The sequence below is a fragment of the Mastomys coucha genome, unplaced genomic scaffold, assembly GCF_008632895.1.
Source record: "Mastomys coucha isolate ucsf_1 unplaced genomic scaffold, UCSF_Mcou_1 pScaffold7, whole genome shotgun sequence".
Classification (NCBI taxonomy): Eukaryota; Metazoa; Chordata; class Mammalia; order Rodentia; family Muridae; genus Mastomys; species Mastomys coucha.
Genome location: NW_022196913.1, coordinates 93269214 through 93286775, shown reverse-complemented (window position 1 = coordinate 93286775; position 17562 = coordinate 93269214). Strand labels below are relative to the sequence as shown.

The following is a 17562-nucleotide window of genomic DNA, read 5'->3' as shown; positions in this document are numbered from 1 at the left end:
TTACTGTACTCTGGCTGACTGACTATGCGTGTCTTGGCGAGAGTGTAGTTACTGTACTCTGGCTGACTATGCGTGTCTTGGTCCTGAGTGCCTTCTTTGGCTTTCAGCACAAATCTCCTGCACAGTGCGATGATTATAGACGAGACGCCGCTGACCCGACGCTGCTTGGCACAGTCTTTAGCACAACAGTTCTTTGGATGTTTCATATCCAGAATGTCCTGGTGAGTAATGTCAGAGTTACAGACGAGCCAAAGGATCAGGAAAGCTGACTTCCCCTGCCCCGCCCTCCTCTTTCCTCCCCTCTTCTCTTATTCTTTGACAGTCTCTTGTGGCCCCTGTTATACTCACCCTCACTATGTAGCTGAGTCTGCCCTTGAACAGATGGCACCCCCTCCCGCCCCCCAAGGGCATCACTGGTTTATGCCACATGCTTCACTCTCATTTTCTTTCTTGTCTTGCATTACAAGCTGACTGTTGCCCATAATTTATAAGTGTTGGGATTATTTTCGACTGTAAAGTCAGTATAATTAGCAGGGCACAGGGACACATGCCTTTAACTTCAGCACTCAACCAGTAGATCTCTGTGAGTATAAGGCCATTCTGATCTATGTAGCAAGTTGAGATGAAGTCCCCACTGCATGGTGAGACCTGTTTCAAAAAACAAAACAAACAGTAGTGTTCCTTATATTATTTACCATAAAAGTGAGATTTTTAAAAACTGTCCTAGTTGTATAGAATGCAGATTTGGATGTACAGAAAACTAATTAGAATTCTCATGTCAGTGTTCAAATATAGAAAAATGTTGGAGGTGATTTTAAAAGCAGAATAATTATCTTCAACAACAGTGCTAATGGTGTAGGAATTTGCCCTTTAATTTAGATTTTTTTCAGTTTTCTAGGAAGCAGAGAAAGAGAAGCACATTTGAAGCTGGGGTGCAGCTCAGACGTAGAGCGCTTTCACGTAGATGTTAGGCCCTCAGTCAGAGCCCTGACACTGAAAACAAAAAAGGGATGATCTTTCCGTTCTTTAACTTGAATGACTTTTGTATTATTGTTTGGCTGTTTCTTGAGAAGAAGTCTTACGCTGTAGCTCTGCCTGGCTTAGAACTTGCAGTGTAGTATAGGTTGGCGTCAACCTCACTAACATCTGCCTGTCTGCCTACTGCATGCTAGGATTGCAGTGGAAGTTACACACTCGGCCACGCATACTTAGTTTAAAGCTCTACAAAACTTCCTTGAGATTGTAATTTCTTTTATATTTAATAATGTAAGATTCTGCTTATTTTTTGCAAATGTAACGCTGTGTGTGTGTTTATGTGTGATGGATGTATGTCAGTAAATGGTTGGTGCCGATTACCTTTTCCCTGGAGAAAGTACAACCATTAAACAGTTCAGCTTAAGGATACTATAAAGCCCAGGGTATGAAAATTATGCCTATGCGTCACAATAAAGAACATGGGGTTGGAGTTGCCAGTAACTCAGAGCCTCACACATGCTAGCCAAGCACTCTGTCACTGATAAACATTCCCTGTCCAAGAACCTAGCCTGAGATGTTCTTGAACTCACCTGTGACACTAAGGGTGACCTTGAATTTTTGACTGTTCTGCCCGTGCCTCCAAGTGCGGAGAATGTGCCTGAACACCTAGCAAATGTGAACTTTTGAATTAAGCAGCCCTGACTATGGGCAAGTACTTCTTTAGTGGCAGACAGTCTGAACAGTGGTATGAAGAAATGTACCACAGTCAGAGGACTACACTGCTAAATTCAAAAGCACTGTGAGCTTTTCTTTTCTTTTATCCTAATGATCAAACCCAGGACTGCAAGCATGCTGGGAAATCACTGTCATTGAGCTACATTTTCCCAGCCCATACAGACGCAAGCTCTGTCCAAAACAGGACCTCTTAGGGGAGTCATACACTTAGTACTTCATTCCAGAGGAAGTCAACTGACTATTTACAGTGTGTCAGGCCTTGTAATATGCATTTGATTTTTAGCAGGCTTTTTTTGTTTTGTTTTGTTTTTTTGAGACACAGGGTTTCTCTGTATAGCCCTGGCTGTCCTGGAGCTCACTCTGTAGACCAGGCTGGCCTCTGCCTCCCAAGTGCTGGGATTAAAGGCAGGCGCCACCACCGCCCGGCTGATTTTTAGCAGTCTTAAAGTTAAAGATCCACCCAGATGTGAAGAAGGCTGGATGGGCAGCTCAGCCTAAAAGACATGAGGAACTTGATAACTTGTTAGTAAGCTGCAGTTGCCTAAAAATATAAGTGGCCCATATCACAATGTTTCTGTTAGTCTCTTTGACCCTGCTTGGCCATGCTTTAGTGATTAAAAGTTTTATTGACTTTCCTTAGGTCTGATGAGTGGGTACTGAAGGGAATTTCAGGCTATATTTATGGACTGTGGATGAAGAAAACGTTCGGAGTCAATGAGTACCACCATTGGATTAAAGAGGTAAACAAGAGAGAGATTTGTTTTCTACTTGTAAGTCAGTAATATATGGTAATGTTTTCTGACTTCCATGTCTCCTGTCTTTTATTCATTTATGCATTTATTTTGTATGTTGCTGGCAGTGTACATGCTAGGGTGCATGTGTGCTCAGATGACAATTTCCTAGAGTTCATTCTTCTTGAGTTCTGGGAATCAAGCTCAGGTGCTCAGGCTTTTAGCAAACTCTTCCACCCACTGAGCCATCTTGCTAGCCCCCTTGTCCTCAGTTTTACTTACTGTAATGTACTTTTAAAATATCATTTAAAAAATAGCTAACTCTTTTCAAATAAAATGAAAATTACATCACTGAAAAAAGAGTTATAACTGAACTTCCTACATTTGTTTCCAAGTTTAACCTGGGGAAGGATGATGTAGTGGCAGTGCATGCTCCATGGGGGAGAGTGGCATGCTGCTCTTGCAGTGTAAATGGTGTTTTGTACATAGTAGCTACTTATATGTCAGGTAGTCTTCAATACCTACTGTGTGTTCTCTGTCAGTGGCACATATTTTTCCTTTTATTTAAAGATGAAGGCAAAGAATGAAAGTTGTATTTTGTATATCTGTTTCTCATCAAGCACATAGACACTTTAATGGTATTATTGGATTAGATTAGATACTTAAATTCCTTGTTTTCAGATAGAAAAATCCCCACCTTAATATCATTATTAGATTAACACTCTGTCCAAAAAGTTGCTAGAGAATTCATACACTTAGCACTGGTAGAGTTTATTCTTCATTTCAAAAATAACCATTTACAGTGTATAATACAATAAATAGTACTGTGATTAAAAATAATATTGACTGTCTTAATTCTCTTACTACCCACACTTTCCAGGTAAAGAAACTAAGGTACATAGAGGTTAAATTATTTAGTAAAGTATATGACTAACCAGCTGAATTGTCAGGATCCAGTTAGCTTTTCACCATCTCATGATGCTTCCTGCCACTGTTTTCTGCTGTCTGATATTATTTAAACTTCATGAATGTCCAGTATAGTTATGATGTTGTCTTTTTCAGCTTTTCTCTCTTCCTTTTTTTCTGTTAACTTTAATGGGCATTATATGCTAGAGAAGAATAGGGTCATTTTAAGTTGATATATTATTGACATTATTCAGTTAACTTCCTTTTGGTTGCTTTAGTCCTCAGATGCAAAATACTGAGAAGGAATACATCAATTTAGAGGACAAATCAGAGAGGTTGAAAAGAGCTGTAAGGAAAAGTTACTGAGCTGCTAGCGAGCTCTGAAGTCACAAAATACAGGGAGATTTTCAAATCTTAGCATTCATCCAGCTTGTGTAGCTTGGTCTGTTCATAGAACCACAAGCTGTTCTCCAGATATAGTTTGCTTATCTTATATTTACATCTGATTCCAGGAAAGGGAATTTGTGGCCTGGTACTAATAATCATTATATGAAGAAGTTTTCATTTACTCTTGCTTTTGTGTCTTTTTTTAGGAGCTAGATAAAATAGTGGCGTATGAACTGAAAACTGGGGGAGTTTTACTGCATCCCATATTTGGTGGTGGAAAAGAAAAGGATAAGTATGTGATATTATAAACCTCATCTTAAGGGTTGCCTCGTATAGGAGTCCCTTACAGTGTGTCCCTTGAAACTGGCTAAGGCCAGAACCATAATGATGATAGTGTGATGCCACTGACTGCATTTGTCAGATCCCCTCTCTGCATTTCTGTTGCATCACGCAAGATGACTGTAACTGAATTTAAGCCTAAAAATGTAAGGCTTTTCTGTTTGACATGCTAAGTTTCCTAGTTCATCTTCGTCATTCTAGCCTTGATAAAACTTAAAAATATATGGAAGTAGTTATTTTGTTTATTGTTCTGGTTAACCTGAATTGTCAAGCTGATTCCACTGAGAAATGCCCCAAAGCTCACTTGTAAGTCTGTGCGAAGATGCTGAACAGACAAGAAGCTCCTTGATATCTGCTGCAGCTTTTGGAGTACAGGGCTAGATGAAATGAAAGAGAGCCGGAACCCTGTAGTTCCCCCTTGCTGTCCACCTCTGGTGAGACCAGAGCTGTTCTCAGCCACTTCCTTTCCAAAGGGAGGACTAAGCTGAGCCACAATAAATCCTTCCACTTCCCAGTCATTGTGCTCAGGTTTTTGTTACAGACAAAAAGTTTAACACAGAAAATTTATACCAGAGGTAGAGCTGTTACTACTATCTCTAATCTTAACCATGTTTCTTAAGCCTTTGGAACTAAATTTTGAAAGGAATTTGGAACAGTTTGGAGATATAGACATCAGTATCTCCAGACTGCTGTAAGTTTAATGGGCAATTCTATTAGGAGCTCAGAAGATCAGATACCAAGAGAAATATGGGCAGTAAAGACCAACTCAAGAAGTTTATAATATGACTAAGAACTCTACTTGGAATTGAGCCAGAGGCCATTTATTTGCCTATCCTGAGATTCAAGGTCGCCCAGTTAGTAAGCTTTGGTATGGATTTTGCTGACTGCTTTTAGACAGATTTACTGTGAAAATTATGAGCAAAAAACCTTGTTTGCCCAGAAAAGAAACACTTAAAGGGAAGTGGTAGCCAAGGAGATTAAGACTGTTAAAAGAAGAAAGTACTTTATTCTGGGACATTAGAAAAGACCTCTTGAGACCATCTTAGGAAGTGCCTGGTGGAGTCAAGACTCTAGGAAGCTGGAGATGTGAGAAACCTGCAAGGGAAAGCTGCAGCAACTGAACCAGACCAAGACAGCCCAAGACAGAAAGCGAGTATGCTCTCAAAAGGAGGCAGCCAGTGCCATGTTGTATCAGACCGGAAGACCCATACCCAACTCCTACAGTACTTCCTAGGTGCTGGACATGGAACCATGATATTTACATTTTCTGCTGTGCTTTGGTTTGTTTTGCTCATATTGTTCTGCTATGCTGTGCCTCTGTTTAGGAATACACGTGTTTACTCAGCCATTGTATCTTGAGGGTATTGGTATAAAAACACATCTCTGATCTCAAAACAGAATATAAGAGATCATACATTCCAGAACCAGATAACAGTGTTCCGTGCCTAGGAACACGGATGCAGGTTTCCCCAAATACTATATTCCAGTATGACAGCGGTTTGATTAACAAAACAAAGACAGTCATAAATAACATACTTTTCAAATGCATTGTTAGTGCTCAGCATCAAACCCAGGGATTCTTGCATATATTATCAATTGAGCTGCACCTGGGCCTTGTGCTTGGGTTTTGTTTTGTTTTTTTTTTTTTAAACCTATTTTATGTGTACAGGTAAAACTGAATTTGGAGGGAATACCATACAGTGACTATGAAAGTATAATTTGATATATTTGATATTCTTCCATATGATTCTATGTATAGAATCATAAAAACCCTGCTTTTTGGTATTTGTTGTGCAAAAGTACTTGTGTAAAATTTAATGTAGCAATTTGGAATCGTGGAAAATTATGAATAGCTTAAATCATTTATGTTAAATGTAAAGTCTCTTTTCTACTTTATTTCTTTACTAGTCAGCTTTGTTATTTTTTTTCAGCCCTGCATCTCATCTCCACTTTTCAATAAAGCATCCACATACACTGTCCTGGGAGTACTACACCATGTTTCAGTGTAAAGCTCACCTTGTGATGAGATTGATTGAAAATAGAATCAGCATGGAATTTATGCTGCAAGTAAGTGCTAACATTAAGAACTTAACAACATTAAAGGGATTGGAGTCTTCTGAAACCTCAAAACCTGTTCCTATTGACAAACCTCCACCAGCAGGACCACACTGCTTAATCCTCAAACAGCTACCAAGAGTTGACCAAGTATTCAGATGCCTGAGACTCATGGAGGACATTTCATTTAAACCACCACATCCTCCTCTGTGTCTCTCATAGTCTTGTGGCCATATCATCATGGTAAATACATCCAGTCTAACCTCAAAAGTCTGCCATAGTCAAAACACTGTTTCCGAGTCAAAAATCTCATCTGAGACTCACGGCAGTCTCTTAATTATAACCCTCTGTAAAATCAAAAGCAAATTGCATACTTCTAACAGACAATGGTATATAATACACATTGCTATTCTAAAAAGGAGAAATTGAGGCACAGTGAGGAAATACTGGCCCAAAGCAAGACCAAAACCCAGCAGGACAAATTTGAAATCCCTTAGCTCCATAACCAGGGTTAAAGGGCTTGCATAGTTGGCTCTACCCTTCTGGCCTTGCTGCCTTCAACACACTTCTATCTCTTGAGCTCGTTCCACTCCTTATGTGTAGTTCACCTTGGTAGCTGTCCATGGCTCTGCACCTCCAATAGCTTAGGGTCTCCAACACAACTCAGGTTTCATACTGACAGCTTCCCAAAATGGCTTCTGAAGGCCTCCATACAGAGAGGGACTCCTTTGCCACACACCTGGCCTCAGGTGGTCTACTTTACACCAGAGAAAGATGGTACAATCTATTGCATTATTGTTATTGTTAAATTTTACTCTATTTTAAAGTAAGTTTTAGTATAAGTAGATACAATATAGGAGATGAAATAGTAGAATCAAGATAGATAGATTACTCATGTAAACATATAACTTTTGCTTTTTGGCCCATTTTCTCTCCTTCCCCATTTGTCATGTCCTGTCTTTTCCTTTCCTTCCCTTCCTTTCCCTTCCCTTTCCTTCCTTTCTCTTCTCTTCTCTCTCCTTTCCTTTTCTTTTCTTATTTTTTGAGATGAGTAGGATCAAATATATGACCTTGTATACATTAGGCAAATGCTTTATCACTGAGGTATATTCCTGTCTTAGGATTTTACTGCTGTGAATAAACACCATGACCAAGGCAACATTTATACTGGAAACGTTTGGTTGGGGCTGGCTTACAGGTTCAGAGGTTTAATCCATTATCATCAAAGCAGGAGCATGGCAGCATCCAGGCTGATGTGGGTCTGCAGGAGCTGAGAATTCCAACTCTTGTTCAGAAGGCAGCTAGCAGAAGACTGGCTTCCAGACAGCTAGGACAAGGGTCTTAAAGCCCATGCCCACAGTGACACACATACTCCAAGAAGGCCACACCTACTCTAACAAGGCTATACCTCCTAATAGTGCTCTACCCTGGGCCAAGCATATGCAAACCATTACAATTCTCAAACTGATAGATGCATTAAAAATATCAGCTAGCCTCCCCCTCACTGCCTGATAATATTCCTTTTTTTTTTTAAAGATTGATTTATTTATTATGTATACAAAGTTCTGCCTGCATGTACATTGGCATACCAGAAGAGGATGTCAGATCCCATTATAGATGGTTCTGAGCCACCATATGGTTGCTGGGAATTAAACTCAGAACCTCTAGAAGAGCAGTCAGTGCCTCTGTGCCATCTCACCAGCCCCCTTGCTAACATTCTTAAAGACAGGCTTAAAACAAAAACTTTAAAAAAAAATAGTTTTTGCTGAGGATGTAGTAAATTAGAGTACTGACTTAATGTGGATGGGGCCCTGGGTTTAATCCTTGATATAAAGGCGGTAACATAAGTTTTCTCTAAAGATTGAAGAACAGAAATATAAATGAGGAAAGTGTGCCATGAGAGGGCATTTGTCCTTTGTAGAATGGTATAGATGTTAATGCCATTTATGAGTTTCCTTTTATAATGCTGGTGAGCCATGATAATCTCACAGGCACTAGGTAAATGCCATCCTGCTGAGCCTCAGCCCCACGCCTCTCCCCATCCCCCCTCATGTGTTCAAATAGAACACATGAGATTTATGACATGAGAGTACCATGCTTGCTTCTAATGAGCATCCTTAGTTTTGAATTTCTGTGTAAGATTTGGCAGGTACTACATATTGTATTTCTTAATAAACAGTGTTATGTTAGCATTCAGGAATGTTTCTCTGAACAATGCTCTTATATCCTGTTTTAAATATCTTTGTGTCTCTCTTCCTTACAGTATTTAACCTGAAAAATGTATATGTTACATAATTTTTACCTTCTGTAAATGATCACTTGATGTGCCAGTGCAGACTGGTTGCAGTGTGCAATTGGAAACAGTGTTATATGCCCTTCTGTCTTTGCAGGTTTTCAATAAACTACTAAGTCTGGCCAGTACTGCTTCATCTCAGAAGTTCCAGTCACATATGTGGAGCCAGATGCTGGTTTCCACCTACGGGTTTTTGAAGTCCATTTCCAATGTCTCTGGCAAAGACATCCAGCCCTTAATAAAGCAGTGGGTGTATCCTTTCCAGTAGCAGTTCAACAACATGGGGAAGGGATAAGCTGTGTGGAAGATGGGAAAGAGGGCAGTGATTCATTGTTACTTCTTTAAAAAACAGAAATAACTAAGCTGTGGCATATCTTCTAAAGCTCCTTCCAAAAGAATTGAGTTATGATTCATATTTAAACATTGATGTCTCTATTTATAAATTTTGGCATATTTTGTACTTTTTAATATGAATAGAAGGTAGGTTCCATGGTGGATAAGGTAAGTACTCTAGCAGACTGGCTTATAACATTACTTATAAGATGAAATGGTCTGCTGACTTTGAAATATGCTCGAGGCTTGGCACAACTTGAATGGTATCTTAGAACTTGGCAATTCTTACATTTTTCACTTCAAGGTACTATTAAGAATCCAGTAGAGTGGCATTACTTTCAAAATACAAGCTTCTTAATGTTTCAGAAATTTTCTTTAATCTGGTAAATGTTTTTCAAAAGAATTTTGAATATTTTGACATGTGGGATATAATGAAACTTTATACTTTGAGACTTTGATGTAGTGGGAATACATTTGAAGATTATTAATATAATAGTTTTTTGTTTCTATTTGTTTTTTGCACATTTTCATTTCAGTATGTAAAATTTCCTTTACAATATTTTAGAGACCAGAGTGGAGTGGTAAAGTTTTACGGAAGTTTTGCATTTAATAGAAAACGAAATGTTTTAGAACTAGAAATAAAACAAGATTACACTTCTCCTGGTACCCAGAAGTATGTGGTAAGTGCTTTTCTAGAGGAGCATGCTGCTTTGTTGTCTCCAGTTCTGTTAGAGGAGGGGCTCTCAAGCTGGGGTGACTGATGAATCTCAGTGAGTTTGTGCTTAGGCAAGAGTCTGGATGGCCTTCAGAGCATGCGCTCCTCTCTTCCCCTGTCCTTGACACCAGCAGCCATTGTACTTTATGTAGCACAATTTTATATCTTATCTGTCTTTAAAGGTAGGGCTATGTCTTAGCCATTTTCTAGTAGTCTTTAAATAGTATGTTGTTGCTATTGTTGTTTTTAAAGGGACCACTTAAAGTGACAGTGCAAGAGTTAGATGGATCCTTCAACCATACCTTGCAAATTGAAGAAAACAGCCTTAAACATGACATACCCTGCCACTCCAAAAGCAGAAGGTAGGCAGTGAGTCATAATTATGCACTGGAGAAGAAACTGCAAATCCTGTATGTAAAAACGTCTAAGTAAGGGTCCAGTTGTATAGCATGAGGAAGAACATGTTACCTGTTGGCTTTTGCTCCTGTGCTACATCAAAGTAGCAATGCCATCCATACTCTGTCTGCAATCTGATTTTGTTGTTTTTGAGACAGTAGCTCATTCATGTAACTCTACCAGCCTTGATCTTACTTCTGCCTTCCAAGTGTCAGAATCAGGTATGCACCTCAACACAACACACACTCAACTCTTGCTTTCTGTTGTTGAAACACCTTTGTCTTTGGAATTAAGTATGTTTTATATTTATTTACTTATTTTTAGGACAGAGTCTCACTGTTGTCTAGCCTGGCCTAGAACTTTGTATACTGCCTTTGCCTCCCAATATGCTTGTGGGTATATATATATATATACTGGCTGTCCTGGAACTCACTCTGTAGACTAGGCTGGCCTTGAACTTAGAAATCTGCCTGCCTCTGCCTCCCAAGCGTTGGGATTAAAGGCATATGCCACCACTGGCAACTTGCTTATGGTTGTTTGGCTATAATTTTTTTTTTTTTTTTGTGGGGTGAGGGGTAGTCATATATTGCAGGCTGTTTTGCTTCCATTAGCCTTTAATAATAATAATAATAATAATAATAATAATAATAATAATAATAATAATAATAAATCAACATTCATTTTCTCTAGCTTTGAGATAAATTTGGTTTTCATGCTCTATGCCAGCATTCACTCCACTTTTAGAAACTTTTCAGTGTTTCATGAAACCATTTATTTGAACTTTGCCTGCTTGATATCTCCATTCTGATGTGGAAATCACACAGTTTTCAATTTTACTTTTCTTCAAATATAGGAACAAGAAGAAAAAAATTCCACTGATGAATGGGGAAGAAGTCGATATGGATCTTTCTGCAATGGAGTAAGTTACTTAAAAGTATGTAATTACTTTTGAAATGTATGTTCTTAAAACCAGTTAAAGTCAGGAGAAACTGCTAGGAAAAAATATCTAAATAAAATCATAACTCATTAAATATGTAAAGTTATGTGCCGACTGGATGAGACATGCAGTAGTGGAGGTGTGGGCACAGTCGCAACCTTGGCCCTCTCTTGCTTTCTTGAGTAGTATTTCTCACATTGGTATACATGAGGCTCAGAACAATCTTAAAATGATGTTTCTGCTTCCTTACATTATTTGTGCGCCTGAAGTTTATACTTCAAGTGAATCCCAGGTCCTATTGATTGTGTTTGGGACAGTGCTCCAGAGTGTGTGTTGAGGCTGTCTGAGTTTGCAAACAGTTTGTGTACTACTCTTCTCCACTGTATATTTAGTTTTGGTTTCTTGAGACAAGGTATTTCCTAAGACAGACCTTTTTTTTCCTTTTTAAACTTTAAATTGACTTTATATGCATGAGTGTGTTTTGTTTGCATGTATGTCTGTGTATGACATGCATGCCTGGCTGGCATCTGTGGAGGTCTAACAGGGCACCAGCTTCCCTGGTACTGGAGTTATAGACTGTCATGAGCTGCCCTGTGGGTGCTGAGAATTGAACCTGGCTCCTCTGTAAGAACAACAAAAGTTCTTAAGCACTGACCTGTCTCTAGCCTCTGGACTTGAGTTACTGATCCTCCTGCTCCCATCTCCCCGACCTGTTAGGCTTATAGCTGATTGTGATATTTACTGGTTGATATTTCTTACATGTAAAATGTTTTTATATCAAGTACTTAATGAACACTCAGTGTTAAACTGAATTATTATTACAAGTAGTATTATTTTGATCAAAATAGTGACATAGACTTGAGTTTTACTTTGCATATTACTTAAATACATGAGCCTAAACCAGTGGACCTTCAAATTATAATTTCAGAGCTTTCTTGAGAAAAGTACCCATGCACCCAGTGTTTAAATATCAACTAAAGTTAGTCCAGTAGAATAAATGCTTTCTTTTATATTTCTTTTTGAATTTCCAATAAGGGATAACATTTATACTATAGGCATTTTTTAGGTTATAGAAAGTTAAACAAAGACAATTTGTATTATTTGTGTTTTGATAGTTCATAATTGCCCAGGAAAATATTTCCAGTGGAAAATTTGGAATTTGGTATCCTGTGTGACAAGCTTCATATCCTTAAAGATCTCGTTAGTAAGATTATGAGAAAGTTAGTGTAACAGTGAAAAGTGTGTTGAGATTTTAAAATATGGCAACAATAAAACTCAACAACATGAAAATACTGTCTAGAGCAGGGTCTGCATAGTGTCTGTTTGTTTCTGTTTCCCAGAGGTAAGTTTTAATATTGTGTTTTCTCTTAGTGCTGATTCCCCTTTGTTGTGGATAAGGATAGACCCAGATCTGTCTGTCTTGAGGAAGGTGGAGTTTGAGCAGGCTGATTTTATGTGGCAGTATGAGCTCCGCTATGAGAGAGATGTTGTTGCTCAGCAGGAATCCATCTTGGCCTTGGAAAAATTCCCCACGCCCGCATCGCGCCTTGCACTCACTGATATACTAGAGCAAGAGCAGTGTTTCTACCGAGTGAGAATGTCAGCGTGCTTCTGTCTTGCAAAGGTGAGGTTACAAGGAGGATGGAAGATTGCAAGAAGACTGGCTTTACACAAAGGCTCCAAGAATGAACTAAAATTCACCAGAGTCTTTTAAATTTTTCTTGGTAACAAAAAAACTTGTTCTTTTGAAGTCTTGTACCATATGCTTCTAACATCACTGGTTTGAAAGAAACATGTTTGACATAAAAATAGATATGTATAAATATGTCATTATTGTCAAACTGAAAACAAAGGAGAATTTTTCCATTTTAAAATTGCCAACTATATTTTTAAGCTAAGAAAAATTTTGACTAGAAAGTCTATGATTAGGGAAAGGAGAGGTGACTCAGGGGTTAAGAGTGCTGGCTACTTTTCTGGTGGTCCTGAGTTCAGTTTGAAGTAAGCACATGGTGTCTTACAACCATCTACAATGAGATCGAATGCCCTCTTCTGTCTTGCAGGCATACATGCCAACAACAGAGCATTCATAAGTAAATCTTCAAACAATGGAAAGAAATTGTGATTGTAGAGATTTATGTTTTTACATGAGAATACATAAAATTAACAAATCTTAATTGTGGTAGTTATTTTATTTTGGTCTTGGAATTAAAATTAGTGATAATTTACAATAATTGACTATATTTTTATCAATAAACAGTCTCTTTTTTCTTTTCTTTTTTTTAGGACAGGTTTGGGGTGTGTGTGTGTGTGTGTGTGTGTGTGTGTGTGTGTGTCTATTGTTGGTTGTTCTAGAACTCTTCTAGATCAGGCTGGCCTGGAATTCACAGAGATGCTCCGGCCTCTCCCTCCCAAGTGCTGTGATTAAAGGCGTTCTTCACTACCACTGAGGAATAAGCAGTATTTAGATTAAAGAAAAATCTGGATCCAGAAGAATGCAGACAGAAGGTTGACCAGAGCACTTGTCTACTGAGTATTTCACAACACCTAGATAATAGGGTTATTCCCATTTCAGTGGATGCTAACACTTTATATTTGTTTTGACTTTACTGATAATATGCAGCTGACTTTCTGTGCTCTCAGATATTAGAGAAAAAAATGAGATTAATTGCTAGGGATATATTCCACTGGGACTCCAAATAGTCTTATGATTTTTGTTAAAATTGTAGCAGAGCCATAAAACCATAGGATAAAGTATTTAATCATAATTTCCTTTATCTCAGATACTTTTTATATGCCCTTAAAATTTCAATATTATGGGGATTTTTTCTAAAGCATTTTTTTCTTTACTATTTAAATAATTTTTATTAAAGCAAGACATTTTATAATCCTTATTATATGACCTGGATCAGCTATCAATTCTGTTGGCTAAATAGAGTTAACATCTAACTTTTTTCACAGTAAAGAGTTAGACAGTTGGGCTGGTGAGATGGCTCAGTGGTAAGAACACCGACTGCTCTTCCGAAGGTCCTGAGTTCAAATCCCAGTAACCACATGGTGGCTCATAACCACCCATAATGAGATCTGATGCCCTCTTCTGGTGTGTTTGAAGACAGCTATAGTGTACTTACATATACCAATAAATAAATCTTTAAAAAACAAAAAAAAGAATTAGACAGTTAAGGGAAGGAATGCTGTAAGGTTTTATAATTTGATAAAAGTCTTTTTTCCAGGAGTCTCTAATACAATAATTTGTTTTTATATTTTATAATTTTGTGAATTTGTTGTTTTGCATCAAGTAATCTAGGGCTAGCTTTGCTTACTTAAACATAGCATTTGCTTGGTACATGCAGGTCAGTGTTTCTTTTCCTTTCTTTTTATCTTTTGTATCTTTTTTATTGTGTTTAAATTTGAGGTATTTCTGTATTTTTCTGTGAAGCATGGGTTTCTTTCCATATGCCCAGATCAGGTATAAACAGCTAGGACCGCTGTGGGATTGCTTTCTGGGCAGCTGCTATAGCTTCATGGACACCTGTAGCCTTCAGCCTTGGAGTGAGCCACACTGGAGACTTAAGCCTATGAACTCGTTCCAAGGTGGCAGTCTCCAGCAGAGTACTAGTGATTTTACTGGCAAGAGTAGGGTCCGTGGCTTGAATAAGAGAAAACAACCATTCATTCAGCACTGGCTTTTGCTCTTGAGTAGTGGGTAGATATCAACATGGAAGCATTTACAGGTGACCACCCTTGTACATGACTTGGGGTGTGGATAGAGGCTCTTACTTGCCCTCCGCTGACCAGGAACTTCCATTCACCATGGCTTCGCCTTGCCTCAGGCCTCAGTATTCTTCTCTTAATAAACAATACCTCATATTGTCTTGCCTTCGCTTGAGTGGTCTGAGGGACGGTTCATACTCATGATGATTTTTAGCTTTAATGAGCTTAAAATATCAGAGTTCTATCTACATAAGTGGATAGGGAGAAATCCAGTCCGAGAAGCCTTTGAAAGAACATTTTCCTTAAATACAAGAGATGCTGGCATTTGGAAATTAACTTGTACAAAGCTTGTAAATGCACATAGTGGGGTTTTTGATTCGTCTTGGATGAGGTTGGTGGTTTGTTTGCTTGGTGGGTGACTTTGTATATTTTCTTAGAAAGGAAATGGGTGATACAATATCATATTGTGTCCACTTCCAAGAACTGTAATGTTGGCTTTTAGAAAAGCATTTAGCCTTCAAAGTGTATTCATAATGGTGACGGAAAGCTCTTCGTCTTCTGACTGTTTACAGATTGCAAACTCAATGGTGAGCACATGGACGGGACCACCAGCCATGAAGTCCCTCTTCACTAGAATGTTTTGTTGTAAAACTTGTCCCAACATCGTGAAAACAAACAACTTCATGAGTTTTCAGAGTTATTTTCTGCAGAAGGTACTTCCTATGATGTTTTTATATTAACATAACTTTATCGATGCTCCTTATGATGTTTTTATATTAACATAACTTTATCAATGCTCACCACAAACTCTTGGAAACTGCATATGACAAGTGTGGACTTCTTTTTTTTGTGTAATGATGTGATCTGTTTATTTAAAATGATTTTTCCTCCCAAGTTGCCCAATGATTTAGCAGGTTTTCTTTTACTTTCATCTCAAATAATCAATACACTTTCTGTATTTTATTTTAACCATGTATATGCTATTTTAACATTATATTAATACCAGAGTCCAGTATGTTGTCCAGTGAGTAGGGCAGACTTACATTAGACCCTTGGCAGCTATGGTGTCGCTCCCAGAACCTAGGGATCTCAGTGGTGGTGGATGTTCCTTCAGGCCCTGTCTCCACCACACACCTCCCCTCAAGCCCTCTTTGTTGTCTTCAAAATATAAACTTAAATGTATTTTTGTCTGTATGTAAGTCCATGAGACTATTCCCCATAATGATTATATACTTTCTTTTGTTTCTGTTCTCTGAAGAACAAAACCTGCTCTTAGTGGCCCAGATGGGCTCCAAAGTCACTCTGAAAGCACAGATGGCTCAAGATTGTAGTACTCCTCCTGCCTCAGCCTCTTGAGCACTGATCACAGGCAGTAACCATCACTTATGGCTTACTTTCACTTACATTTTTGTTTATTGTTTCATTTTCCTAGACTTTTTCTTCTTTATTTTCTTCCATTTATTTTTATTTCATCTGTATTTGCCACTTGTTTACTTATAAAGCATAACTTTCCACACTCAAATAAAAACAAGCCCAAACCCAAATATTCTTAATCTAATGCATCTGAGCTTTCCTTAAATTTTCATCTATCCCTATCTTTAAAAGTCAACCATAAAGCCATACCTGAAAAGTAAATGAATTTAAAAAGACAAAATATACATTTCAAAGACAACAAATGCAATGATCAAGGCAATCTACTGTACAATTTGTTGAAGTCAACAGAAGACAGCATAAAATAATCTATCTTTAAATATATCAGCAAAAACACTCCTAAATAATATCACTGAGCATTACGTATTTTCAGATATCTGTACATCAAGCTCTTAAGAAAAAAATAAAGAGATGTGGGTGACAGAATGGAAAATAAATGAAAAGTCTTCCCAGATAAGACTATGTGGGTATCAGGAGTTCAAGAGTAAAATTCTTAAACAAATTTTTAAATAGAGCAATAGAGTACGTTGGTCTAGGGCTATATCTCATTTGTAGAGTGCTTGCCTAGCATGCATGAGGTCCTAGTCCTGGTTTAATCCCCAGTACCACCTCATGGAGCAGGAGGTGTCTTTTTTCCTTTCTTGGACAGAAACAGGATAGAGCATTTCTTTTTTCTTCTTCTTTTTTTTTTTTTTCGAGACAGTGTTTCTCTGTGTAGCCCTGGCTGTCCTGGAACTCACTCTGTAGACCAGGTTGGCCTCAAACTCAGAAATCTGCCTGCCTCTGCCTCCCAAGTTCTGGGATTAAAGGCATGCACCACCACTGTCCCGCTGAGCATTTCTTAATAACAGTTTACTAATTATGTTAAGAAAAATTAGACAGGCCCATTCCACAAGAGTCAAACGAATTTTTTCCATAACACTGGCACTCACATTAGTAAGACATTATCAATTATTTGAGTCAATTTTATGTTTAAACTGTTTTAACTGATCACCTACACAGAATTATTGGACCTGAGTTGTAAACTATTTGAATCATTATGATTGTATTTTCTTATGTGAGTCTGAGTGGCTGCTCTGACAGGCATGTGGTGAGAATAAATGAGACGCTTGAGATCTTCCCTTCTGTGTGATGCTAAGTAGTAAGTAGGTTACATCTCACAGCTTCTTAACAAGAAATAACTGCAGCCCCACTAGGAGGAAAGAACTAGTAACTGCATGTACTGCCTGTTGTATCACATGTGGATTTCTTATAAGCTGGCCTCTGCTCTAAAGCTTTTCTAGAATTTTTACTGATCACTGATTTTTATCAACTTTATACAAGTCATATCTACATCACTCATAACACACAGAGAAAGGAATGGCCTTTGATTGGTTGTGTGGGGAACGACGGTATGGAGTATGGGCAGACCTTTCTCATAGCCAGTCTACTAGAATGGGACAGTATATTCTGAGTCAGAAGTTGCCTGGCTCAGCTCACAGTGCCGGCTTTTCTTGCTTGCTTGTTGACGGCAGGTGACATGTAGCCTTGGCTGCAAGCAAGGTGCTGTGCAGGGGACCGGTACTAGTTGCCGTTCTGCTGCAACTATCTCTATTTTCTTTTTTTTTTTTTTTTTTTT

At 38.3% G+C, this 17562-nt stretch overlaps 1 protein-coding gene across 2 annotated transcripts in view; it reads left to right on the top strand.

Moving 5' to 3' along the window:
* Positions 1-17562, top strand: part of Taf2 (TATA-box binding protein associated factor 2) — a 58258-nt gene that overhangs the window by 12849 nt on the left and 27847 nt on the right. For both annotated transcript variants that reach the window (XM_031357930.1, XM_031357929.1), the window contains exons 8-17: positions 108-221; positions 2351-2450; positions 3941-4026; positions 6005-6140; positions 8519-8673; positions 9320-9434; positions 9722-9831; positions 10719-10784; positions 12174-12426; positions 15086-15226. In XM_031357930.1, the coding sequence (XP_031213790.1) occupies positions 108-221; positions 2351-2450; positions 3941-4026; positions 6005-6140; positions 8519-8673; positions 9320-9434; positions 9722-9831; positions 10719-10784; positions 12174-12426; positions 15086-15226 (1276 nt within the window). The remainder of the gene's footprint in view (positions 1-107; positions 222-2350; positions 2451-3940; positions 4027-6004; positions 6141-8518; positions 8674-9319; positions 9435-9721; positions 9832-10718; positions 10785-12173; positions 12427-15085; positions 15227-17562) is intronic.